This window comes from Lepus europaeus, chromosome 1 (genome assembly GCF_033115175.1).
Source record: "Lepus europaeus isolate LE1 chromosome 1, mLepTim1.pri, whole genome shotgun sequence".
Taxonomy (NCBI): domain Eukaryota; kingdom Metazoa; phylum Chordata; class Mammalia; order Lagomorpha; family Leporidae; genus Lepus; species Lepus europaeus.
In genome coordinates, this window is record NC_084827.1 from 140,381,845 (window position 1) to 140,409,008 (window position 27,164).

Below are 27,164 nucleotides of genomic sequence, written 5' to 3' on the forward strand. Positions count from 1 at the left end.
TTTCTCCTGATTGGTTTGGAGCTGGTTGAATAGCTTGTGGATACATGGACAGGTGGAGGGGCTTGATTTAGTGTACTGTTTCTGTCCTGTTGCAGTAACTGTTTGGTTCTGTCGGGACTAAATCAAGTAAGAAATTAAGGAAATAATACCAAATATAAACTTCCAGGGGTTGATGTGTCCACCATTCAATATCTGAAAGAAAAAAGCCAAAACTGAATTTGTAGCCTACCACACAGAAGAACTGAGATGCTCAGGCCTAGTCCTCCTTGAGTAGAGCAGACTATTGATCTCCTGTGGGGCTTGGGGAACATGGAATTCAAGGAATTTCAGGACTTTACATGGAGTGACATTGTAGAATAATTGCTTGGGTAAGACTGTTTGTTGTTCACTGATTGGCATACAGAGGCATGTTTATCGAATGGGTCCCTTCCTCTTTGGCTTTCAGAAGTGAGGCCCTGTCTGTGACTGAAGGGTTTGTAGAAGCATATACACTAAAGCAAGTTTGCCTTGATCTAGTGGATAAGCTTAAAACTGATTCTGACAGCTGTTTGTTCCCAATATATATTCCTCAGAGGGTAGGAACGTTTTAGTCTTTGTACCCCTTTTGGTCATCATAGCATATGTTAGCACAGGTTCTCTCTGGAAGCCTTGAAGACTGAACAGCAGGGGCTATCATTGTGGCATAGTAGGTTAAGCTACCCCTTACAACACTGGCATCCCACATCGGAGCACTGGATCAAGTCCTTGCTAAACCTTAAAGGACAAGAGAAGACTGGACAACAGACATCAAACAACTGTTTGGTTTAGCTATATGCAGTATGAAACGTTAGCACTAGTGCAGACAGTGCGAACTTTCTAATCAGAAAAATACTATCCTATTACCCTCAATTCTTTGATGCTACAGTTTGAATGTGTGCCCTCCAAAATTTGTGTTGAAACAATCTCTTTATTAAGAGATGTGACCTCGGGATGGGCATTGTAGTACATTAGGTTAAACTACTTCTTGTGCTGCCTGCACCCCATATCACACACTGCCTCTTTCAAATTCTGACTACTCTGCTTCCATATATACATATATACATATATATGGCAGAGTTACAGAGAGAGAGAAAAAGATCTTTCATCCACTGGTTAACTCCCTAAATGGCTGCAACAACCAGGGGTGGGTCAGGTAGAAGCCAGGAGCTTCCTCCAGGTCTACTACATGGGTACAGGGGCCCAGCCACCTGAGCCATCCTCTACTGCTTTCCCAGGCACATCAGCAGGGATGCTGGATCAGAAATGGAGCAGCTGGGACTCGAAATGGTGCCCATATGGGATGCTGGTGCTACAGGCTATGGCTTTAACCCACTGTGCCACAGCGCTGGCCTCCTGACTACTATGCTAGTGATCCAGCTTCCTGCTGATGTGATCCTGGGATGCAGAAGGTGATGCTAAAGTGATTGTGTCCCTGCCACCCATGTGGAATATCTGAATTGAGTTGTGGGCTCCTGGCTTCAGCCTGACCCAGCCCTGGCTATTGCAGGCATTTGAGGAGTAAACCAGTAGATGGGAGGAATGTCCCCACCACCTCCCTCTCTCTGCACTCAAATAAACAAAAATAAATAAATGAACTTTTTTTAAAACGAGGTGGGACCTCATGAATGGACTAGTGCCTTAATCAAGGTCTGGAGGGAACTTGCTTTGCCCCTTTTGCCTCGCACCATGTGAAGACAGCATCCGGCCCCTCCAGAGGATGCAGTAATAAGATGCCATCTTGGAAGCAGGGAACAGTGTTCTACCAGACATGGAAAGTGCCAGTACCTTAATCTTGGACTTCTCAGCCTCTAGAACTGTGGGAAATATAAGTGCACAAATGAACTAATACATTCGGTTAAGGAATTTATACTTATTTACTTGGTCAGCCAAAGTGACAGAATACTTTTCTGATGATGTTCTCAAGCTGCCTAACTCCCATGGGATAGGTCACTATTACTAGGAGTCTTTTCCAGAAATGAGGTTTATTCCTTTAGATCCTTTATAAGTAAATGATTAATTGAAGGTATTGGGGAGTCATAGTCTTAAAACAGTCTAACCAAGAGCCTTCAGAATAATTAACCTTGGCCCTGGGTTGGCACTGAAAACCTTGGTCCTGAATTCTTCATTGGAGAAAAAAAAAAATCCCAGTTACTTCACAAGAGAGCTGACCACCATAATAGATTATAAATGTATTGCCTCTGATAGTTGTCCTATCACAGTCGGGCTAACGACATTTATATCCTCATTCAGAACAAGGACATTTTTCTTCACTTATGTATTGTACCCATAGGGCATCATTATTGATAAAGTTAGGGTAGCATGCCTCTTTATTATTTTTTAGGTTTGTTATACCAACTTGGGAGAAGAGAATCACAGACTGATTTCTAGTAAAGCTTATAGTTGTTATTAGGCAGAGGAGCATGATAACTATTTCAGAACTAAAAGAGCTTAAACCAGTAAACATTATAACCAAATGAATGACAGAGGAAAGTATACAAAGGAGAGTGCGATGGAAGAATGTGATGGTTGTGGGCTGAAGCTGCCTGTTTTGTGTGGTCTTGTTCAGAGGTTCTTGAGTTTCATCAGTCAACTTCTGAAGGTCATCTGCTTCTGGAAGAGCCTAGGGAACTCTGAGATCTCTAATGGGTGTAAGTTTCTACTTAGGTCTTCAGTTTTTCCAAAGGATTGAAAGAAATATGGGAAATAAGGATTCTGAGTAAAGAGAAAAGCTTGTATAATTCAGACCATGAATAACTGCCCCTGGATCATTCAGTGGCATGTCCTTAGTCAGAAACACAAAGTCTAGTCATTTTTTTAGCCAGTGTAAGTTCTGTGGCTTTTTGACAGGGGAGCACTTCCATCCAGAGAATAAATGAACCATTATTGATGTGTATTTGCAACACAAAAGATGAAGCAGTTGTATAAAATCCACTTGGATATACTCAAAGAGCCTTTTAGAGTGTGGTTCTAGTTCATATCCAGTTTTAAAGATTTATGTGTTAATTTCATTACCGATGAGGCATGATCTAGCCACATGCTTTTGCCATCCTAAAGGCTTCCATTTTAATATTGTGGCAAATTTTTCCCTACTGTGCTAGGTTGTTTAATAGAGGGTTTTAGTCTATTTGAGGTTTTATCTGGTGCTACTGGGTGTCCACTTCAGTTTGGCTAGAGTTTATGCCCAAGGAGCCTATAACCCAATCATTCCTAGCGTTGCTTTGTGAATTTGGTTGCAGGGAAGATTTCGTGCATTTAAGTCAGAGTCCTTGAACGTTGCCCTGGATTTGTCATTCTTTTGTTTTTCTGTTGTTGCACATGTGTCTTTGTGTAAGGACTTTCATTAGAATAGCCTACTTAGTGTGATGGTTTGGTTATGTATTTCTGATTTTTAAGTATTTCTATAATTTGATAGTGTATGAATTGTAAGCCTATACTGACAGCAGAATGTTAAAGTGATACTGAGAGCAATACCAAGGCATCAACTAAGTCATATTGTTCCTTTTTTAAAAAATGTTTTGGGCTGGGCATTCGACACAGCAGTTAAGTTGCCACTCAGACTGCCTACATCTTGAATCAGAGTGTATCTAGTGTGAGTCTCAGCTCCTCTGCTTCCTATCCAACTTCCTCTCATAGGAGGCAGTGGATGATGATGACTCAAGTAATTAGTTCCCCGCCACCCACATGGAAGACCTGGATTGAGGGCTTGGCTCATGGCTTCAGCCTGACCCAGCCCTGGTTATCGCAAAGATGAAAGATCTCTGTCTCTGACTTTCAAATAAAAAATGAAAATAAATTAAAAGTTTTAAATTATTTACTTATTGAGAGAGATGGGTAGAGAAAAAGAGAACTCTCAGCCAGCGCCACGGCTCACTAGGCTAATCCTCTGCCTGTGGCGCCGGCACACCGGGTTCTAGTCCCAGTCAGGGCGCCGGATTCTGTCCCAGTTGCCCCTCTTCCAGTCCAACTCTCTGCTGTGGCCCTGGAGTGCAGTGGAGGATAGCCCAGGTCCTTGGGTCCTGCACCCGCATGGGAGACCAGGAGAAACACCTGGCTCCTGGCTTTGGATCAGCGCGGTGCACGGACTGCAGCACGCCGGCCGCAGCGGCCATTAGGGGGTGAACTAACGGCAAAGGAAGACCTTTCTCTCTGTCTCTCTCTCTCTCACACTGTCCATTCTGCCTGTCAAAAAAAAGAACTCTCATCTGCTGGTTCTCTCCCAAAATGCCTACCATGGATGCCAAAACCAGGAACTTGAACCTTTCTCTCCCATGAACCCAATTACTTGGGCTATCACCACTGATCCCAAGGGCTGCATTGGCAGGAAGCCGGAGCCAGGGCCAGGAATCAAACCCAGGTACATCCACTGTGGAACATGAGTGTCTTAACTGCTAGCTAACACCTGCCCCTATTGTTCATTGTTACTACCTGAGGAGATTAAGAAATTTATTTTCTGTAGCACTTCAAAGTAGTGAGTTGTTCTAAAAGTATCATAAATATCACAGCTACCGATGTGTCTATTCATTCTTTGTTTTTCACAATTTTTCAAGCCCCACAGAAGTCATTTGAACAATGTGGCCTCTGGCAAAGGGCTAAATTATTGAAGATACTTGATGACATTATACAACCAAACTGATGTTGTCCTTGTCTGTTCTTGTTCTTATTTACTTGTTTTCATTTTATTTGAAGGTCAGAGAGACAGATCTACCATCTGCTGGTTTATCCCCCAAATATCCACAACAGCCAGAGATGGGCTGAAGCCAGGAACCTGAAACTTCATCTGGGTTTCTCACGTGGGTGGCAGGGACCCAAGTACCCAATATGCACAATAGCAGGAAGCTGAGCAGGAAGCAGAGGAGCCAGGACCCAGACTTGGCACTCTGATACGGGATATGAAGTTCTGGGCTCTTGGCTATGATGTGGCCTACCTCCAAACGTTGCAGGCATTTTAGGAGAGAACCAGCAGATGGAAAGTTTCTATCTCTGTCTCTCCTTCTCTCTGCCTTGCAAATAAATTAATTAATCTTCAAACAAACAAAAACCTGGCATCGACCAGATTAGGCCTGCAGGACAGAATATAAACCCAAACATATTAAACGTGACAAAGCAGGATATTTCTTAATGCTGAAACCTAAATTCACAATAAAAAGTATGACAGTTATACATAATTATACAACAAAGAACAAAACAAATGTCAAGCACACATCTATCAACAAGCCCTTGTTGGATTCAGGCAGGTTATTATTTACATAAATGGTAAAAGATAAAAAGTAGTCAAATGTGCCAGTTCCTACATCCCTTACACAGCATGGCATTGAAATAAAAGGGGCCAGATGGCTTCAACACAGATAACAGAGTATCCTGTTTCGAAGGAGGCAGTGCCATGCTGCAGCAAACTAGCAGTATGGCCTGCAGGTATACTAAAGCTTCACAGCTCATCAGAAGCTGGGAGGTGATATGAAACAGTTCGTGACAACTGCCTTGGTGGTTAAGGAAGCGAGTGAGAGATGGCCTTGTAGCAGCTCCTCACAGCCCTCGCCTACCTTCATGTTCAGGATGACCACAGGAATTCTGCCAGGATTTACACCAGCTATGATTCAGGTGCCAGCATGGCCTATGTGGATATGTGCAAGATCATGGGTGCTGGCTACAGAGTTGTTCCCCTCTGAAGTAAAAAATTAATCAAAAAACAAAAATGACAGGTGCTGCAAGAAAATAGAATCTGGGATGCATCTAAAGCAGTGATCAGAATAAAATTCACAGCACTAAATATTTTTATGAATAAACATTTTAGAAAAAAAAAGAAACTAGAAAAAATAAACCCAAAGAAAGTACAAAGAAGGAAATGTTAAAGGCAGAAACTAATGTGGTGGAGAATAGAGAAACTATAAATATATCTAATAAATGAAAATCTTATTAAGAATCAGGAAAATAAACTATTAGTTAATTTAATCATTAAATAAAAAGCACAAATGTACAAAGAAATGACAACATAGAAATAACCATTGAAGTAGGGGAAATTTAAAAAATCATGAGACCTCTTTGCACACCACTCTGCAAAAACATTTGGAAACTTAGATGATTTCCTACGAAATTTCCTAGGAAAATATACATAACCCAAATTGACTCCCTTTGTTTTAAATGCTTAAATGGGCCAATTTTCATAGATGAAATATTCCAGAGCATTGAAATAAAGGAAAACTCTAGTTCATTTTATGAGATCAGTATAACACTGAGAGACCTAAATGCTGGTATGTCATAACTCTGATACCTTGAAGATGGTACATTAGTGCCCCCTTATCTCTGGCTTCAATTACCCGTAATCAACTATGGTCTGAAAATACACGTGGAAAATTCCAGAAATAATTCATAAGTTTTCAGTTGTGTGACATTGTGAGTAGCATAATGAAATCTTGTACCATTCCTCTACATCCCACTTAGGAGATTAGTCATCCCATAGTCCAGCATATCCATGCTGTGTATGTTACCTGTCCTTTAGCTGCTTAGTAGCTGTCCTGGTTATCAGATCAGTTGTGATATCTCAGAGGTTGTGTTCAAGTAACTCTTATTTATCAGTGGCCCCAAAGCACAAGAGTAGTGATGCAATTTTATTACAGTGTATTGTTAGTAGTTCTATTTTATTGTTGGTTTTAATCTCTTATTGTCCCCATTTTATAAATTTAACCATCATAGGTGTGTGTGTGTATATATATATATATATATTGCTAAAAATGTAATATATATAGGATTCAGTACTATCTGCAGTTTTGAGCATCTACAAGGCATCTTTTATTTTTTTTAAGATTTATTTATTTGAAAGAGTTACAGAGAGGCAGAGAGAGAGATCTTCCATCTACTGGTTCACTCCCTAAATGGCCGCAATGACCGGAGCTGGGCTGATCCAAAGCTAGGAGCCAGGAGCCAGGAGTTTCTTCTGGGTCTCCCACATGGGTGCAAGGGCCCAAGGACCTGGGTCATCTTCCACTGGTTTCCCAGGCCATAGCAGAGAGTTGGATAGGAAGTGGAGCAGCCAGGTCTCAAACTGGCGCCATATGGGATGCCGACACTGTAGGCAGCGGCTTTACCTTATACGCCACAGCACTGGCCCCCACAAGGCATCTTTGAACATGTCCCCCTTCAGTTGAAGAGGGACTGCTGTACAAAGAATACCACAGACCAATATCACAAGAAAATATACCATGCCCAAGAGGGAATTATTCCAGGAATGTAAGGTTACCCAATATTAGAGTATTTTAAAAATCATACACCATACTAAAAATGATAGGGAAAAATTATTTGTCTCCACTGATGCTGAAAAAGCCTTTAATAATTTGAATGTTCACAGAAGATAAGAAAATAGGAACTAAGAGATGCTTTCTTAACATGATCAAATACATAGACAACATGAGGTTAATTCAAAAGTTCATGGAAAAATAAGTTTTATTTTGGTGCAAAATATATTCTCCCCATGGTGGTGGGAGAAGGGAGAACAGTAGAGGTCCAGAAGGAGTTGGAAGTTCATAGAAAAATCACTAAGCAGCCTCTGACCCAGAGGAATCTGGGAAGTCAGGCTGGTGCAGCAGCCAGGGTGGGTGCACAAAGGGAAGCTGGTGAAACTCTAGGGAGAGCTGCCACGCCTGGTGACAGGGCTGGTCTGCTTTGAGGCAGGTGCGCCGACAATAAGGAAAAAGAGTTGGATGCAGAGCAGGGTAAGGATGAATGGAACTTCCCCACACTTCTGCATTTGTCACCACATTCAATTGCCTTAATCAACACAAAGTAACGGCTACTGATTGACTTCCCATTCTTCAAATCTCACACAAATTCCCCTGGCCAACGCTAACATGGAAACACAGAGAAACAAGGAACCACATGGGGAAAGGGATTCTGAAATACATCCATTCCACCTTCACCAGATTGCCACGGTTCAGGCCACAGAGGGCATAATGGCTAGGAATGATAAGGGAGCCCAGAGGAAGCAGTAATATTTTGTTTACTGATTTGGGTGGCGATTTCATGATTTGGTTGTATTCACTTGGAAATAATTAGCCACTATGCTAATCATTTGGACCCTTTTCCCTAAGTATATTTTCACAAAGAGACACTGTAAAAGTTAAAATTAATAAAATAATCGGACACTGCCTGAGAAATAAACAGATTCCACGGAACAAAGTAGGATGTCCAAAAACAGTCACCACTGGCAGTTGGTTTGTGGTAATGACATTGTAAATAAAGCTAACAAGACCTTCTCTCCTTTTCCATGAGGGAAAGCCCTTGGGTTTACCACCTCCCAGCATTATTTGCCTGGAAACCAAATAGAGTGACTATCAGCTGTTTTTTCAGGCAAGGTTGCTTATAGTAAAAATGACCCCTAGTGAGTAAACCGCACGTGGACAGGGAGCACTGGGAATGGACGTGAGGCCTGGTGGGAAGCAGGGGCTCCGGGCTTCCCTCTGCGGGCTGACTCTTGTAACGGAGTGCATCCGTCCTTGCAGGGCCCTGGACGTGATGTTCATGGGCTCCTGGATAAGCAGTGTTGGTTCCTGTGTAGTCTTGTTCCTTACACCTGTGCTGTCACTTGTGAGCTGAAACTGACTCCTGCAAGCACGCATCCTGGCCGATGACCTATCTGAAGCTCTTCTGCTGACTACTGGAATTTCTGTCCCAGATCCATCTGTAGACTGAGTCAGGCTGATGCTAGGTGTGACCTAGTGGTCTTGTGAGTGTCCCACCCACTGAGCAGAGTGGACATTGATGATGGCATTGCCAAACTGTGGGAAGAGATTATTCAGTAAAGGCCACTGAGACAACAGGCTAATCAGTCAGCCTTTAGAGATGCAACAGTGGGTTTCCACCTCATCCGCCGCCATACTCAGACAAGAGGTCTTCAAAACGTTCATGGAAAATGTGTAATGTGAGAAAATTCTGCACGGATTAAGTGGTTTCTTGCACCAAAATAAATGCTTAACTCCCATTTTTCATGAGTTTTTTGAAGTAGCCTCACATGGAAGTCCTTGGCTTGTCCTGGCAGAAGCAAGTGAGAAGACTTTGACTTTGTGATGAGACTAGGATCATTTTTATGTAATATAAAGCTAAACACTTGCTAGAGAGCCCTTAGTCAGTCAAGCCTATAGGCCATGTACTCTTCTGTATTTCTAATCCTTACAACATCTCAAAGGATCCTTCAGAGTCCACCACTGAGAAGTGCAGACACCCTTCTAGGCACGCCTCTTCCTCCCCCAGCGTTCACATTCTGCTTCAGAACCTGGTGGCATGCAGCACTGGGTGCCTCAGTGGTCTCCCTGCTCCCTACTTCTGTCCGTCCAGGTGAAGGTGCTTTCTGCTGAGAGCCTCCTAAGAATTCACTTGATTTTTCCAGGATCTTCCTGTCCTTCCTGAACACAGTCCTACTTATTTAAAGTTTCATGTTGGCCATAAAGGGAAAAAAAAAATGGATAAATTTGATTATACAAAATGTAAAATGAGTTTTACAAAAGACAAAGTAAGAAGACGAGTGGCAAAGGCTTAATACTATATTAAAAGTGCCTACAATTCAGTAAGAAACATAGGACGCAATTTTTAAAAAGTAGGCAAAGAATACGACAAAAGCAGTTCAGAGAAGAAAAAACATCAAGAAGGTTTGTAAATACATGAAGACTTCAGTCCTACCAGCAAGCAAATGAAACAACTATTTTTCACTTACCAACTGGGTGAAAATACCAAGTTTAAAGCAGCCATGGGGATACTAGTATCCTCACACATCTGGTACAGCCATTTGGGAGTGCAACGCAGCAATAGGCATTAAAATGCATGTACCTACAATCCAGTAGTTCTATATGTACTGTTCTTTCTTCCTCTCTTGAAAAGACTAAGACTCAGTTCCTATAAATCTTATGCATCCTTGAGAGAAAACTTCAGGCCTCTCCACACAAATCACCTGCAAGACACAAACCTTTATATTGTTAATAACTAACCAACACTCGGAACAGAAGTTTGGTGTGTTAACATGTCACTGTGTCTCTTTTTTCTCAGGCTTACCAAAGTGATCCTCTAGAAAATGAGTGGGTATGGGAAGAGAAGCGAAGAGATTAAAGAGAGGGGAAAAAACTTACCCTGTCATTTAACACTGATGAATTCATCAGGATATTTTTAGGCTTGGAGAATCTCCGGGAAATACAGAGTCAATGTAAATGGTTCATCACCCATTCCAAAGCTGGCTTTAATCTGCGACGTGAAGGTAATGCTTTCCAACCTTGTTCATGTCATGGCACAGGGATAAAACAGCACCATTTGTGGAGCACAATGGGATCAATGACACAGGCTGCTTTGGGATTTGCTGACCTCCACAGGGCCTGACAGGTAGACCAGCTGTTCCCAGCCCACAGCCGTTGCACACTGGGGAAATTCTGTGTAGATCATGCTCCCTCTGGTGGTCAGATTCACATCCTTCCTCCTCCTCCTCTGCTCAGATGGCTAGTCCTGAAATGGAGTAAAAATGCAGTTTCAGTGCTTCAGCCATAACACAGAGGAACCAAGCATCTCTGTCCAAACGAGAAAGAGCAAGGACGAAGGCCGTAAAGCATGCTATTAGAAAATACATGTTTCAGCTCTCTGAAGGTATGTTTAAATAAGAAACATTAATTTTGTTGCATGCAAGCCCCTCTGAAATAGTCTAGATCAACACTGACCAGCATTGGGAAAAGGAAACGCGACGGATGACCCTAGAATTGGCTGCAGCGGCATTGGCTTCCCCCGGTCTTCGTTTGTGCACTGCAGATCACTGAGCCAGAGGTACCCATTTCTTGGCTTGCTCTTCCCTCTCTACACTTGCTTGAACCCCCTTCTCTGGATATGTCTTCTCTGGATATGTCTACTAAAATACCAAGTAGTCCTGCTGATTCCCATTCTAACGTTAATCAGCTTGCTTAGCTTGAGTCTGCAAACAGGGTGAGTCTGAAGTTGATGTTCAGTATTGTAACTAGATATTTCGTGTGTGATATGGTTACCTTGATAGCTGCTAGGCATTTTTTTGGTCTTGGTTGAAAAACTGGGCAGTAAGAACTGTGTCAAGGCTGCAACTTCTCTCCATACAGCTGGTGAGCAGTAAAAGGGAACAGAATGTTTTAGGGATGGTTTCTCAAACAGGGAGGGAATATTGAAATTTTTTCCATCCATACAAATAAACAAAAATAGATTTCATGTTTTTCAAAGATACTAGAAGTTCCCAAAGTGTATGAAAACAATGGAATTATAAAATACAGTTTTAAATTCATAGAAATGTGCTGCCATCTAGCGCATACAAAATCGTTCCAGGAGTTATGTTCTTCCCCCCTAGAATTATTTATAATCCAGTGATCATACATCTTAAATGATAATTTATAAGACATGGTAGCTGCCACCGAGAATTTATAATTTTGCTTGTTTTGTAAATCTAATTTTCTCATCTGAAATGTTCTCATCTCTTCAGTTTTCCATTTTGTCTTTTTAAATTCTGTTTTCCCCCTCCTTTATTAATTTTGGCAATTACTTTTTTTTTAATCTCATAAAGCTCTCATTCTTTTAATTCAGTCCTGCTTATAGCATCCTTATTTCACGTGTACAACATTTTCTCATGTGGAGGGATTACCTGCACTTTGTTTTTAAGGTTTATATTTCAAAGGCAGAATTATGGGGTGGGGGCTGGATAAAGATACTCCATCCACTCCCCAATGACCGTGACTGCCAGGGCTGTGCCAGGCCCAGGCCCAAGGCAGGAGCCAGCAACATCATCCCAGTCTCCCAGATGGGTGGCAGAGGCCCAAGTACCTGGACCGTTTTCTGCTGCTTTCCCAGGCACATGAAGCAGGGAGCTGGACTGGAAGTGGAGCAGCCAGAGCTCATGTGAGATGTTGGTATCACAGGCAGCTTAACCCACTGTGCTACAACACTGGCCCCCATGTTGTTCTACTTCCTGCATTTGTTCTGTGTCCTTATTCCCCATCTCTACCCCTGTTTGCTTGTATGGCTCTCTTGCATTTAGGAGGTTTTGCTTAAACATCTGACTCTGAGCTGGCTTTCATACTATCACTAAGGTGCCAACCAGCTGGTTGGGCTCTGGGCTTTGGAGCTTCCTTGGCCAGGATGGGCTATATCCTTAGGAACCCCCAACTGCCAGTATCTGTAGGAACTTTTTGGAGGCAGGATTTTCCTCAAAGAAGAACCCTTTTCTCTTCTGCTTAGGGGATATGCATGTAATACCACTTTTCTGGGCGTTAAATGGGGGGAGCTGGGCAACTCACTGTTCACTGTGTAGCCTTTCACCCAAGCCTCTGCATTCATGACAACCTGGCCTTCATCTGTGCCTGAAATTCCTGAATCCAGAGGTCCTGACTGAACAGCCTAGGAAATAAATCACCAGTGTTCCATGGCAGTGGAGAAGGAGATGTAGGTGAACTTGCAGGGTCTGCCCTCTGCCTGTTTCTAACCTCTTTCTCCTCTGTTTTGGTGGGTGCCAGTGCCTCTGATGCACGAGCTTTAGGCCGTAACTCAGCTCGCTTCTGGCTCCCTCCCCACCACCTCTCCCAGGGACTGGGCTTTCTTTTTTCTCATAGTCACCAACTGCCCATTGTCTTTCTGGTGTCCAAAATTGCTTTGTCACCTGCCTGTTATCTCCTTTCCTATTCTCTTTGGCCTTGAGTTTGTACTGTTTTTTCATCTTTTAATTTGGGGGGTTTGGGTCTTTAAAACCTCTCTTGTGGCTCTTTAGAACAGGATTGTGGTTAGTTAACAGACTTCAGCTATTAGTAACTTCAAGGTATACCTCTGCTTCTGAGCCAAGGTCATGCTCTTGTCATGGAGGCCCCTAGCTAATGACCAAAGATGCAGGACAGAAGGACCTAGCCTCGCCTCCTGCAATGGGATTCCTCTGATAGACAGTCTGCTCTAGGGCTCTGTTGGGCTGCAGAGACGAAGTCCAGTCTGCCTCCCAGTCTGATGGTTCCACCTGCCCAAGCCTGTTCCTCCCTTTCTCTTTCCCAAGAGTTACTCACCAATGTACCCTTTGTATTCCCCAAAACCTGCTTTCTGGAGAATTCAACCAGCATATTAGCTTAAAAAGAATACTGGAGGAAAATGGAATTTTTTAAGCGAATTTATCTATTTGTTTTATTTGAGATGTAGAGTTATAGAAAGAGGGAGAGACTGAAAGGTCTTCCATCGGCTGGGTCACTCCCCAAATGGCCACAACAACTGGAGCTGGGCAGATCCGAAGTCAGGAGCCAGGAACAACTTCTGGGTCTCCCACGTGGGTGCAGGGGCCCAAGCACTTGGGCTGTGTTCTACTGCTTTCCCAGGCCTTAGCAGAGCGCTGGATCGGAAGAGCAGCCAAGACATAAACTGGCACCCTTATGAGATGCTGGCGCCACAGGTGTAACCTGCTAGGCCACAGCACTGGCCCCAGGGAAATGGAATTTACTTACGAGAATCAGATAATTCATTTGTGAAGCAAAGTTCCCCAGGAACCTCAGTAGCAGAGCTCTGCCTGCCTTTTCCTTAAATTACTAGTATAGTCTAAATCCTGAGATACTGAATTTCATAGCTCCTTTGACCAAACTTCAGAATGCAAGAACATGATTGGCCCAGCTTGGGTGAGGTTCAATTAGCAGTGGCTTGAATTTGGTCTTAATTGATAGTCATTTCCAGAAGAGTGTGAACCCATCAACATTCAAAATATATTACTGGTAGGCAAGATGCCTGATTGTCACAGATGTTAGAGATGGTAAATTAGAAATAATATTGAGGCAGATGAGATGGTATTTAATGAATCAAGGGTAAGCTCTCATGTGCCTGTCCTTGACAGTTTGCGAAGACCCAGCACGTTCCCTTTCAGGCATTCTGTGTTCTGGGCTGGGCATCTTAATTTCCTTCTACACTTCTCACTTTCTCATTTGCCATTTTCTAGAGACTATGTCAGTTGGGTTCTGATCACAGTGAAGAAACTCTTACTTTCCCCTACTTTGATTAAAGCTGGCTAGTATCACCTTGTCAAATCAGACTGCTATTAGCTAAAGCCCCCAAAGAATTGGCAAGCTAGTTCCCATCTGTATTTTTTTTTCTCCTTAACTGTCATTTTTAGTTACTTTTCAAACCCAAGATTTTTCATTCTGGATTCATTAATACTGGTGCTTATTTTCACTTCTAGTTTTCTCCCATGCAACTCCGACAACTTATATCTCACCCAAATTATTGATGTTAACCTGGTGGCATATTGTTTCCAATTTTTTTCAAGTTGCATCAATCCAACATTCTTTCTAGTTATCCTAATGAGTGAAGAACTGGCCACATTTCCCTTTGAATCCATAAGCATATCACAGTAGACTTCCTCAAACTCTTTGCTAAAATCCAAATACATTTAAAAACTAAGGTAGCTCCCTGAGCTACCAGTCTAGTGCCATTTCCAAGGACAAGGAGTAAGAACTCTAAAGAAAATTACTTCTACCTACATACACACACAAACTGATGAGAATCAAGCCAGGACCAGCATGCTCAAGTGCGCTCTCTCTCTCTCTCTCTCTCTCTCTCTCTCTCTCACACACACACACACACACAGACACAGACACAGGGGTCCTCCACCCGCTGGTTCACTCCCCAACTGGCAGCAACAGCTGGAACTGCGCTGATCTGAAGCCAGGAGCCAAGATCCTCCTCCTGTTCTCCCATGTGGGATGCAGGGGCCCAAGGACCTGGGCTGTCCTCCACTGCCCTCCCAGGCCACAGTAGAGAGCCAGATCAGAAGAGGAGCAGCCGGGACTAGATCCGGCGCCCATATGAGATGCCAGCGCTTCGGGCCAGGGTGTTAACCCACTGCACCACAGCGCTGGCCCCCACAATGAGTTTAAGAGAAACTCTTGAACACAGAATGCTCAGTTTCACAGAATTCTAAGATATAAATCTATCACAGGTAGCTTTATTACCCATAAATGACATGAAATAAAAAATATATAGAACTATGTGAAACAATTGACCTTGCTTATAAAAATAAAATTTATTTAAGTTACAGAGTACACATTTACTTATTACATACAAATTCCACTTTTCAACCAGTAAACTATGTATGAACAGTGGTAAGAAAAGTCTTTTACTTATTTACATCCTCTAGTTGGGCTGAGTCTTTTTTTTTTTTTTTTTTTTTAAAGACGGACTTATTTGAGAGGCAGAGTTAGGGAAAGACAGAGAGGTATTCCATCTGCTGGTTCATTCCCCAAATTACCAGAGCTGGACAACCCGAAATCAGGACCCTCGTGCACACGGTATTCCATGTGGGTGCAGGGGCCCGAGGACTTAGGCCATCTTCCACTGCTTTCCCAAGCCATGAGCAGGGAGCTGCCATAAGAAGCAGAGCAGTTAGGACTCGAACCAGTGCTCCTATGGGATGCCAACACTTCGGGCAGAGGCTTAACCTACTATGCCACAGTGCCAGCCCGGGTCTTATAATCCATATGCACATTTATTAGATGTGTTTTCTCCCCTAAAAGGCTATTATTGTTTAGCTGAGATTCAAGAACATTTAATGTGTGAAATGAATAAAGGTTTTTTTTTTTTTTTCCTTTTCAGTGATACTTTAACCCACTTGTAGTTTTCCCACTCTTGCCTACCTGCCTACTGACCTTTAACTAGAAACCATGTTATATTATTGAACATAATACTCTATTTTCTTGTCAGAAAGCCACAATATAGAGACTGTATATTTTAATTTGCCTCAGAGCAGGATACTCTGAATTAAGCCCAGCTTCCCAAATATCAGTCTATGTAGCTAAGATAAATGCAAGTGAAAAGTGATTAAGCCAATTATTTTTCCTGCACCTTATAACCATTTTAAATAATTTTAGAGGTAACTGTCTTGACCTGTTAAAGAGTCTCAATTTGTCTTAATTTGTCTTTCCTTTAATAAGCAACTTCTTTTGCCACATTTTTGAAAAGAGGTTTATATAAAAATAAGGCTCTATAAAAGGATGACAATGACACAGAAATGTAACAAATTTTTGTTTGCATTTAAAAAACTGTAGTAGTAATTATCTCAGAAGTCAGCAATGTACTCTAAATACTATAAGGACAAGACCCCATCTGTCTTACTACCATATTCCCAGCACCTATCGCAGTGCCTGGTACCTAGAAGGTGTTAAACATACAGTATTAAATGCCCAGATAAGTAGATGGTGTGCATAAAAAGCAGTATATTCAACTTCAAGCTGGGTAAAAGGCTAATACTATCCATTTCCACTCCGGGGCATTTTTACCATAGGATATTAAAGGAAAATGGTGATAATATACAAAAATTCTTGGAGGAATGATAATTTTGCATATATACCAAACATCACTGTCACATATTAACAATGAAACACACTGTTGACCCAAGACTACTAAGCCCTGAGACAGAAGACACTGGTCCACACCCAGCAGCTGCCGAATGCTCCTTTTTCAGTTGAGAGTCTTTATATAGAACAATAAGTATACAAAAGCTTCTGAGCCATCCCGGTATTCCCGCTGCTCTGATAAATGAGAGACAAGTTGTAGGCAATATCTCTTCGTAAGTCTAACTGGTCAACTTCTATACCCTGCAGGAGGAAAATACAAATATGTTTATGTTTTAAACAGCCAACCAGGACAGTTTTATAGCAAATAAACAGTTTAAGTAAAGGCTTTCAAAATTTAAGAGTCATGTAATATTAAATCATATCTTGACTCAATGCTTATTCAGTTGATCATCATAGTAATAATATCAAATATTTCTAAATGTCTAGTCAATAAGCTTTAGGACAAGTCTCACCAACAATTCATAGCAAAATAAGAACTTGAGAATAGAGGCTGGCAAGGTAGGGCAGATTAAGCCACCTGTGATGCCTCATCTCCTACTGGAGTGCCAGTTCAGTCCCAGCTGTTCTGCTTCTAGCCTAGCTCCCTTTAATGCACCTGGGAAAGCAGCAAAAGACAGCACAAATACCTGAACCCCTGTCTCCCATCTGGGTCTCCCAGAGTTCCTGGCTTTTGGTGTTAGTCTGGCCCAGCCCTGACTGTTGTGGCCTTTTGGGGAACAGAACCAGCAGGTGGAACATCTTTTTTTCTTCCCCTCTACCTTTCAATTAAGTCTTTAAAAAAATGAAATGTTTTAAAGAACAAAAAATCACAAAATAAAATACAATTGAATAATATAATCCTAGGTAGAATGTAATAAAAGTAGACACTATATAGAATACTTATTTTATGGAATAAAGTATTGTCTGATTCTAGTATAGAAAATAAAGCCAATGAAGACTGTTAAAGCTAAGTTGTTACAATTTTGTCCTTTGAGAGATCAGGCCATCAATGAAGAGATCTGAAGACGACTGCTTAGGAATGCAGGAGTGGTCCCAAAGATCCCCTTTGAAGTCTCCCATCTTCCTTGTGAGGCCCAAAATCTTTCTTGAGCTGGACTGTACTCTTTGTGAGTACCCAGTCTTTTTGGCTTTGGGTTACTAGGCTTAATTTGTGTTGTGAGAGATCTCGAGACCTTGGGATACCTGTGTGTGTGTGTGTGTGTGTTAAGATGGCTAAGATGGCACAGGACTCTGGAGTACCAAAGCTTAGTTTGCATTGTGAGAAGGAGTTTGCACTTTTGATTTGCTAGTAGCTGTAAAGGTCACAGGCAGTGACGGCGGCACTGCAGAAGGCATGAACATCAGCTCTCAGAATCCACAGGAATGTAGTTCTGTCCTCTCCATTTCTTTTGTGTGGTTAGGTAAGGAAGGCCTTGGGTATCTAACTGAAAAATTGACTAACTTAATCAAGAAGGTGTCGAGCCAAAGCCACAACTTTTGGGCATGATTTGGGCAGCTATTTTTATAAACATGTGTATCCATTATTCAATTGACATAGTAATTGTATACATTTATAGGGTTTAGGATGTTACAACAATACACGTCTAGGGTCATGATCAGACTAGGGTAGCTGGCATATTAGATATACATTGTTTGTGTTGGAATCATTCAGAATCCTATAGGCATTTTGTATTATTCAATAATTGTTAACCATGGTTTTATCACTGTGCTACAGGACACTAGACGATACTCCTCCTGTCCAACTGTACCCTTCTGCCACTATTCCTCTCTCCTCCTGCCTTCCCAGGCTCTCATAACTACTATTCTCTTGTGGAGATCAAATTTAACTTCCACATATGAGTGAGAATGTGGTGCTTTATTTCTCTACCTGGCTTATTTCATGTAACAGTGTCCTCCAGTTGCATCCATGTGGCTGCAACTGACCAAACTTCATTCATTTTTATGGCTGAATATTTTCATTGCTTATGTGGGTGGTTTAAAAATGTTTCTGGGCAAACCAAATTTAAAAAGGAGTTTATTTTGGTGTAAAAGATGTCTTGAAACCCATGTACAGCTTTTTCATAATATACATATTCCATGAACTTTTTGAAGACCCCTGTTTGCATGGATTTCAAAAATTTTTGGTACCAAAATAAACTTAATTCTATATGTAGCCACAGCTCATTTTCTTTATCCATTAACCTGTCCATGGACACCTAGTTTGATTCTGTATCTTGGATACTGTGACTAGTCCTGCAGTACACATGATAGGGCAGATGTCTCCTAAACATACTGGTTTCGTCTCCTTTGGATATGCATCCAGTAGTGGGATCACTGGGTCATATGGTAACTGTTTCTAGTTTTCTGGGGAACTGCCATACAGTTTTCCAAATTGACTGTACTGGTTTACATTCCCACCAATAGTATATGAGAGTTCCCCTTTCTCTGCATTCTTGCCAACATTTTTTTTTTTCTCTTTTTGATAACAGCTCTTCTAACTGGGGTGAGCTGGTATCTCATACTGCCTTGAATTATCCTTCCCTGATATTAGTGATCTTCAGCATTTTTTCATAGACTTGCTGGCTATCTGTATATCCCCTTCTGAGATGTTTATTCAGATCATTTGCCCAATTTTTATTGAATTTTTTTTTCTGCCAAGTTATGAGAGTTCCTTATATACCATGGAAATTGTGTGTCAGATGAATAATTGAAGAAAATTTTCTCATTCTGTAGGTTGCCTCTTCATTGTTGTTTCCTTTGCTTTACAGAAGTTTTAATTTGGTGCAATCCTATTTGCCAATTTTTGCTTTTGTTGCCAGTACTGTCAGGGTCACATGCAAAAATATTGGTGTTAACACTTTTATTCATATTGGAATGTTTTTGTATACAGTGACATGGTGGTGATGGGGGCAGGGGGAGATGTCTAGTTTTTTCTTCTGCACATGGATACCCTGTTTTCGCAGCACTGTTTACTGAAGAAACTTTCCTTTCTCCTATACATACACTTGTTACCTGTTAAAAATCTATTGTCTAAATAAGCAAATGGATTTATTTATAGGTTCTCTATTCGGTTTACTCTCTGTGTCTGTTTTTATGCCAGTATCGTGCTGTTTGGGTTATTATAGCATTGTAGAATTTTTTTTTTTTTTAAGTCAGGTATTGTAATGCCTGCAAGCCTTGTTCTTGTGCAGGAATGCTTTTGTTGTTGAAGTATGGTTCCACATGAATTTTAGGATTTTTTTTTCTAGTACTGTCAAGAATGTCATCATAATTCAATAGCAATTGCATTGAATCTATAGATTTCTTTGTGTAGTATGAACATTTTGACATATTCTTCTAATCCAGGAACATGGAGGTCTTTTCATTTTTTTTTGTATCCTCTGTAATTTCATCTCATCTGTTTTATAATGTTCACTGTAGAGATCATGCATTTCCTTGGTTAAATTTATTCCTAGGTATATTATTTATTTGTAGCTATTGTGAATGGTATTGCTTTCTTCATTTCTTTCTGTGCAAATTTCATTTGTGATGTCTACAAAACCTGACTTTCGTACCTTGAGACTATTGAATTTATCAGTTTAACAGTTTTGTGGTAGAGTCTTTAGGTTTTCCCATAAATGCATAAAATCGTGTCTTTTACAGACAGGGATAATTTGACCTATTTATAAGCCCTTTATTTCTTCCTCTTGTCTAAGTGCTATGGCTAAGACTTCCAATACTATATTTGATGAGAGTGGACATCCTTGTCTTATTCCTGGTCATGGAAGAGACTGTTTTCATCTTTCCTCCATTCAGCAAGATACATGCTGTACATTGGTCACATACAGCCTGTATTGTGTTGAGACGCATGTCTACCTACTTTTTTGAGGCTTACCATGAGGAATGTGGAGCTTTACTAAGTGTTCTTTCTGTATCTACTGATGTGATCACATGATTTTTTTTTTCACTCTGTTGATACGATTTATGTATCAATTTGTGTATGTTGAGCCTTCTTTGCATCCCTGAGATTAATTTCACTTGATTGTGGCATATAATTATTTTTATGTGTTGCTGGGATTCAATTTGAGAAATTCTGCATTTATGTTCATCAGGGATACTGATCTTAGGTTTTCTTGTGTCCTTAGCTGCTTTTGCTATGGGGGTAGTGCTGGCTTCATAGAAGTACTCTGGAAGGGATAGTTCCTGTTCAATACTTCCCAACAGTTTTAGAGGAACAAGTATTTGTTCTTTAAAAGTTTGGTAAAATTTAGCAGTAAGGCTACCCATTTGTGGACTACTTCTTTGTTGGGAGACTTGATTCAATCTCAGTGCCCATTACTGGTCTATTCTATGTCCTCATAGTTTAATTTTATACAAAGGGACTTCAAAAGTTCACAGAAAATAGAATTAAAAGATGTTGATTTTAGTGTCATTTTCTGAATTTTTAACTTCCACATTAAAAATGATACTGTGTATTTCTAAAAATCATGAAACGGTATTAAGTCTATAGAACACTGGTTCACAAACTAACCTGATAATTAAAACTAGAAATTACAATCCCACTAAATGATTCTGTAGATGAGGAAAGATTAAGGGGGTTATTTGGGATCTTGTTTTTGCTTGTCCCAAAGTGAGAGGGAAGGAAGGTGTAGGGTGACCTATATGAAAGAAATTTTATGTGGACCTAAAAGGGAATTACAAGTTTTTCTAAAAATTGAGCATTGAGGCCGGCGCTGCGGCTCACTTGGCTAATCCTCTGCCTGTGACACTGGCACCCCGGGTTCTAGTCCCGGTTGGGGTGCCGGATTCTGTCCCAGTTGCTCCTCTTCTGGTCCAGCTCTCTGCTGTGGCCTGGGAAGGCAGTGGAGGATGGCCCAAGTGCTTGGGCCCTGCACCCCTATGAGAGACCAGGAGGAAGCACCTGGCTCCAGATTGGCACAGTGCACCGGCCGTAGCGGCCATTTGGGGGTAAACCAATGGAAGGAAGACCTTTCTCTCTGTCTCTAACTCTGCCTGTCAAAAATTTAAAAAAAAAAAAAAATTGAGCACTGATTTTGAAAGTACGCTGATCTGAAACTAGAGTAATCCTGTGCTATTCAGACAGCACAGTTTTCCTGGAGAGCTAATCTGTTCTTTTTAACATTTATTTGAAAGGCAGAGGAGGAGAGGAGAGACAGAGAATGAGATCTGCAGCTTCATTCTCCAAATGGCCAGGCTGAAGCCAGGAGCCTGGAACTCCATCCTGGTCTTTCCCACATGGGTGGCAGGAACCCAAGTACTTGGTTTTTGTACCCATTTTTCACTGCCTTCCCAGATACAGTAACAGGGAGCTGGATCAGAAACAAAGCAGAAGGGACTCCAACTGGCACTATGACATGGGATGCCAGTATGGCAAGTAGTAGCTTAACCTGTTGTGCCAAAACAGGGGCCCCCCTGATCTGTTGTTAACAGGAAATTGTGAAAGGTTTTTCTTTACCTTTTAGGCAGATTCTGTAATTTCTTCTTATGCTTTGTGTCTTTGAAAATATTTGCTTTTGGCCAGCGCCATGGCTCAACAGGCTAATCCTCTGCCTAGCGGCGCGGGCACACCAGGTTCTAGTCCCGGTCAGAGCACCGGATTCTGTCCCGGTTGCCCCTCTTCCAGGCCAGCTCTCTGCTGTGGCCAGGGAGTGCAGTGGAGGATGGCCCAAGAGCTTGGGCCCTGCACCCCATGGGAGACCAGGAGAAGCACCTGGCTCCTGCCATCGGAACAGCGCGGGGCGCCAGCTGCAGCGCACCAGCCGCGGCGGCCATTGGAGGGTGAACCAATGGCAAAAGGAAGACCTTTCTCTCTATCTCTCTCACTGTCCACTCTGCCTGTCAAAAAGTAAAAAAAAATAAATAAAAGCAAATATTTTCTCTTTATTTTTTATTTCATAATGATCTTTTATTTTAATAATTTTTTTACAAACTTCCCAAAATTATATTCTAAAACTGTTTTTCTAACTTTGAACTAATTTGGGATTTCCAGAGATCCCCTGGAAGCCCAAAAGACAAAGATTTATCTTGATTTGTTAAATTATACATGAAGCTCTCCTTTCAAGTAAGAAATTATGTTTAACCTTCTTTGGGCTGTATTTGTTGCAGATATGTTAATATATATTTCAAAAATTATAGAAGACTCCTAGGAATCCATTATGGTTTGCAGGTATCAGTCATGATCCCAATTATATTAAATTATTACATGCCACAGAATAAATTCTGATGAGTTCTAAACAATGCCTATTTTAAGTCTTGTCTACAGTTAAGCTGCCGCATCTCATGTCTTTTTGGGACTTTTTTGCATACAGCTGTAATCATAAAGTGTATGTCTTCAAGGAGGTTCATGGAAAGGATGAAATGAACTCTGACAAATACAAGTTTCAGTAGCACTAAGACACTGAATTGGGTAAGAATTCCAGGATGCTCATGGAAAAAGTGGACTCGTAACATTGCTATATTAAGATTAAGAACAAGAATTACAGAAACTGAAATGATGAAAAAGAATTATAGGGTTTTTTTTCTTTAAAACACTGGTAATTTTTTTCAAGTGTTCTGTTTCCCCTATTTAAGGAAACATTTTCCTTTAAAGCTATACATAAACTTTGGTAAAATATAGCCTTGTAAACAAAAATTTAAACATTCACTTTTTCTTTCTCATCCCTTCAGAATTTGGAAACTATTCATGCATATCCTCACTTTGAAATGTTAAACTTGGCTTTAATGATGTATTTAGAAACTACATAGTTCTGTTTGGCTTTAAGGGTTCCTAGCCTTACAAGTGAGTAAGGCCTGTCACTTTCTGGCAGGCCCAAGAACGTCAAGATATCAGGCGCTACAGATACTCTGCCTTACTTTGGCTCCCTAGCCTTTAGTGTTTTAAAAGTCCAATCTAAGATTCCTTGTCAAAAAGGGGCCTATCTTGTTACTCTGTACACACATATGGAAGTAGGCAGGAGACATAGATCTATTTTGCAGACAAACTGGTCTCATTTTCTTTGATTAAAATGGGCAATAATTATAACCAGAAACTATAGTATAGGTGTAATTATTAAGATTGTGCCTTTGTTAATTGAGTTTTTATGACCTCCCTATAAGCTAAACTGGGTTCTGAATTCTAGTTTTCTTTAATAACAAAGACTGCTTGGTTCATGAAACCAGATAACTCAATGTAAATCTCAAGGAACAAGTCTTAATGCTTGAAGTGTGAGCTACAGAGAATTCACCCACCACCAGAGATGTTTTCTACAAACCACAAGAAGTTGCCAATTTCATGCTGTGGTCAGCTTTTCCCAAAACCATCAGAATAAAACTATAGTTATAAAAGTCTTATTATGATATAAACTATAAAAGGGAAGGTTGATGACGTCAGTAAAACTAAAAATTATAAATGCAAAGGGAGAAAATATCAGTTCTATATATAGCACAGAAAGGTCTATAAAGAGTAGGTCTAAGAGAGCATTACGACTACTTCAGGAGTGTTATTTAAATACCAAAAAATATAATAAGCTTAGGCTGGCATAGTAGGTAAAGCTACCACCTACAACGCCAGCATCCCATATGGGTACCAGTTTTGAGTCCCAGCTGCTCCACTTCCGATCCAGCTCCCTGCTAATGTGCCTGGGAAAGCAGCAGAGGTTGGCCCAAGTCGTTGGGCACCTGAACCCACACAGGAAACTCAGAAGAAGCTCCTGGCATTGGCATGGCCCAGCTCCAACTGTTGTGGCCATTAGGGGAGTGAACCAACAGATGGAAGATCTGTCTCTCTAAATTCCGCCTTTCAAATAAATATGTAAACATACCAATGAAGGAGGTTAAATCTGTGTTCCTAATCTTCCTTTTGGGATCACATGTAAATAAACTGCAACTATATACTACCTATAAAATTCAAGTAGCAATATGTAAAGATATTTATAAAATAGCACATAGTTTTTTAGTGTAACTGTAAAAGTATATATTCATTTGCTTAAAGTTGAATAAGGCTAACAGAAAACAACTGTGAGGGATTGTGTGTGAAAAAGAATTTTAGGTATATTGCTATATCTGTACATTCACAGTGAAAACACTCATACTTCAGTAATTAAAATAATTATCAGGCTTTAAACATAGGGTTTAAGTGTTGCCCTGTGATATCCTATCTTAAACTACATTATTACTCATCTTTTAATAAAGAAACATGTGGGGCCAGCGCTGTGGCTCACTTGGCCAGCGCCGGCATCCCATATGGGCGCCAGGTTCTAGTCTCGGTTGCTCCTCTTCCAGTCCAGCTCTATACTGTGGCCCAGGAGGGCAGTGGAGGATGGCCCAAGTGCTTGGGTGCCTGCACCCGCATGGGAGACCAGGAGAAGCACCTGGCTCCTGGCTTCGGATCAGCGCAGCGCGGCAGCTGTGGTGGCCATTTGGGGGGTGAAACAACGGAAGGGAGACCTTTCTCTCTGTTTCTCTCTCTCTCTCACTGTCTAGCTCTGCCTGTCAAATAAAAATAATAATAAAGAAACATGTTAGTTATACTTGAATAATCATTCTATTACTCAAGCTTCATGTCTACCATCTCCTGTGTGTTGAGTACAGGGGCTATCTTGGGATAATTGAAATGGTCACTTATGTTTACATGATTGCTGCTCAAGTCATATGGCCAGCATGTCAAAAATCTACCTGAATTATATAAATGACTTCACCTACAAGCTATGATTTGTTTTGCCATCTGCACTGCAACACTTAGTTAAATGCCCTTACCTACAGATGAAGCTAACTCCTCAGTTTAAAAAATACATTATACAGTACCTCTACCGCAAGTGGTGGCAGCTCCAGAGCCTTCTGATAATAGTGGATTGCAAGATGTGTCAGCCCCAGCTGATGAAGGCCACGGCCTAAATTGTAGAATGATTCTTGGCAAGGCCCACGTAAACTGAGATAACGATTAAGAAAGGAAAAGCCCTAGCAAAAAGAAAAAAGGTCAATAATTGTTTCATTGAAGTATGTATTGAACCACTGCATGTGCCAGGTACTGGGGAAAAAAAGTCTTGCTCTAAAAAGAACATAATAAAACAAATGTAATCATGAAAACAAACAGTAGTGACCAAGACAGGCAAGATCTCTTACTTCTTGGAGTTTACATTTTTAATAGCTATTCAATAAGAATACAAACAAGAAAACAAAAATAATTTCAAATTGCTATAATAGAAGCAAGAAAAAAAGTTTTAAAGAACAGTTCATTGGTAATGGTGTAAGGAAACACCAACACTCATTATGATTATTATTATTATCATTTATTAAATTGAGTCTTTAGGACCTAGGTTGGCTAGAGGCCTTGGGGCTCCAAAGCATCATGGATTCCTGCAGATGCCACCTGTGTCCTTTCCCTCTATTTTCCAGCTAAAATTATATCACTGTGATAAGATTGAGCCACAGGGCTGGCACTGTAGCTTAGCAGGTAAAGCCATTGCCTACAGTACCAGCATCCCATACGTGCCCTGGTTTGAGTTCCAGCTCAATGTTATGGCCTGGGAAAGTAGTAGAGGATGGCCCAACTCCTTGGGCTCCTGTGCCCACGTGGGAGACCCAGAAGAAGCTCCAGGCTCCTTGCTTTGGATCTGCTCAGCTCTTGCCATTGCAGCCATTTGGGGAAGACCTCTCTCTTTCTGCCTCTGCCCCTCTCTAACTCTGCCTTTCAAGTAAGGAAAAAAAATCTTTAAAAAAAAAAAAATTTGGCCATGAGCATAACTAAATGCTGAGTCCTATAAATGCAGAATGTAGGAATAAGTCCTGGATAAATCCCAACATATACAAGATTTTTCAAAAGCATTAAGTATATTTATTTTCAAGGAACATGAATGAGAAATCCAAATGAATTACCTGCACAATCAGAGCATGTCTTCTTAATACACACTTCTGAGATGCCATGTGAATGAATGTTAGGCCTATACAAAGGCTATAAAGAGGTTCATTGGGACATGTGCGAAAAGCTTGCGTGTACTGTCCTAGAAAATGAGCAGCAGTGTGACATATGACAAGAACAGAGTTCCTTATTTCTTTACATCTATTTAAGTATATATTTAAAGCTAAACAAATATAATTGATTTTAACATTTACAAAGGTATATGTCCTATGTTAAATATCAATTAAGATGCACATTAATTTGAACTGTAAAGCAATGTATAACAAAAATTTTTCCATAAATATATCTTGACCATGAAGATTGAATAACAATAACTTTGAGACACAGCTGACATTTCCATATAGAACAGTATTTTCAAAATAATTTATTGACTATGACCATTAATCTATTTCATGATCTTAACTATTTTTAAAGCACTGGGGAAATGTACCTTTGGTGAATTCTTTTGTAAAGTTAATTTGTTCTGTAAATATCAATGTGGATTATGGAGGTGAGAAAAGAAATCACAGCTTTGTTGTATTCTTTAGATTATGGGTAGTTTTCCCCAAATATAGCAATCACTTTATTTTTCCTGAGAAAACTTAATTGTATCCAATATTACAATAATCTGGGGTTTTTGAACACTATGTATTCCATTTATATTATTATGTCAGAAGCCTAGTCATATAAAGTAAGAGAATTTATGTAATTTTTATCTCAAAGGAATGATCTATGATAGATCATGAGTACTTTTATAAGGACTTCTATTCCTTCTGCCTTCTATTCTAGAAGGAATGGCAGCTCAGAATCTTTTTAAGCAAAGATGACAAACTGAAATTTGAACTTTTCTATTTTCACGTTCTATAAAAGTTTCTAACATAGGAAAATACATCTCTATTTCATACTTTAATATTAAACCAATAATTCAAAAAAGCATACACAGT

General features: G+C 40.6%; 1 protein-coding gene across 1 annotated transcript in view; it reads right to left on the reverse strand.

The window, feature by feature from the left end:
* Window positions 1-15,022: 15,022 nt before the first annotated feature.
* The window catches only part of GTF3C3 (general transcription factor IIIC subunit 3), a 41,699-nt gene continuing 29,557 nt past the window's right edge, over window positions 15,023-27,164 (reverse strand). The window contains exons 16-18 of the mRNA XM_062189470.1: window positions 26,199-26,323; window positions 25,128-25,280; window positions 15,023-16,607 (exon numbers count right to left, since the gene is read on the reverse strand). Of these exons, the coding sequence (XP_062045454.1) occupies window positions 16,485-16,607; window positions 25,128-25,280; window positions 26,199-26,323 (401 nt within the window). The 3' untranslated portion in view covers window positions 15,023-16,484. The remainder of the gene's footprint in view (window positions 16,608-25,127; window positions 25,281-26,198; window positions 26,324-27,164) is intronic.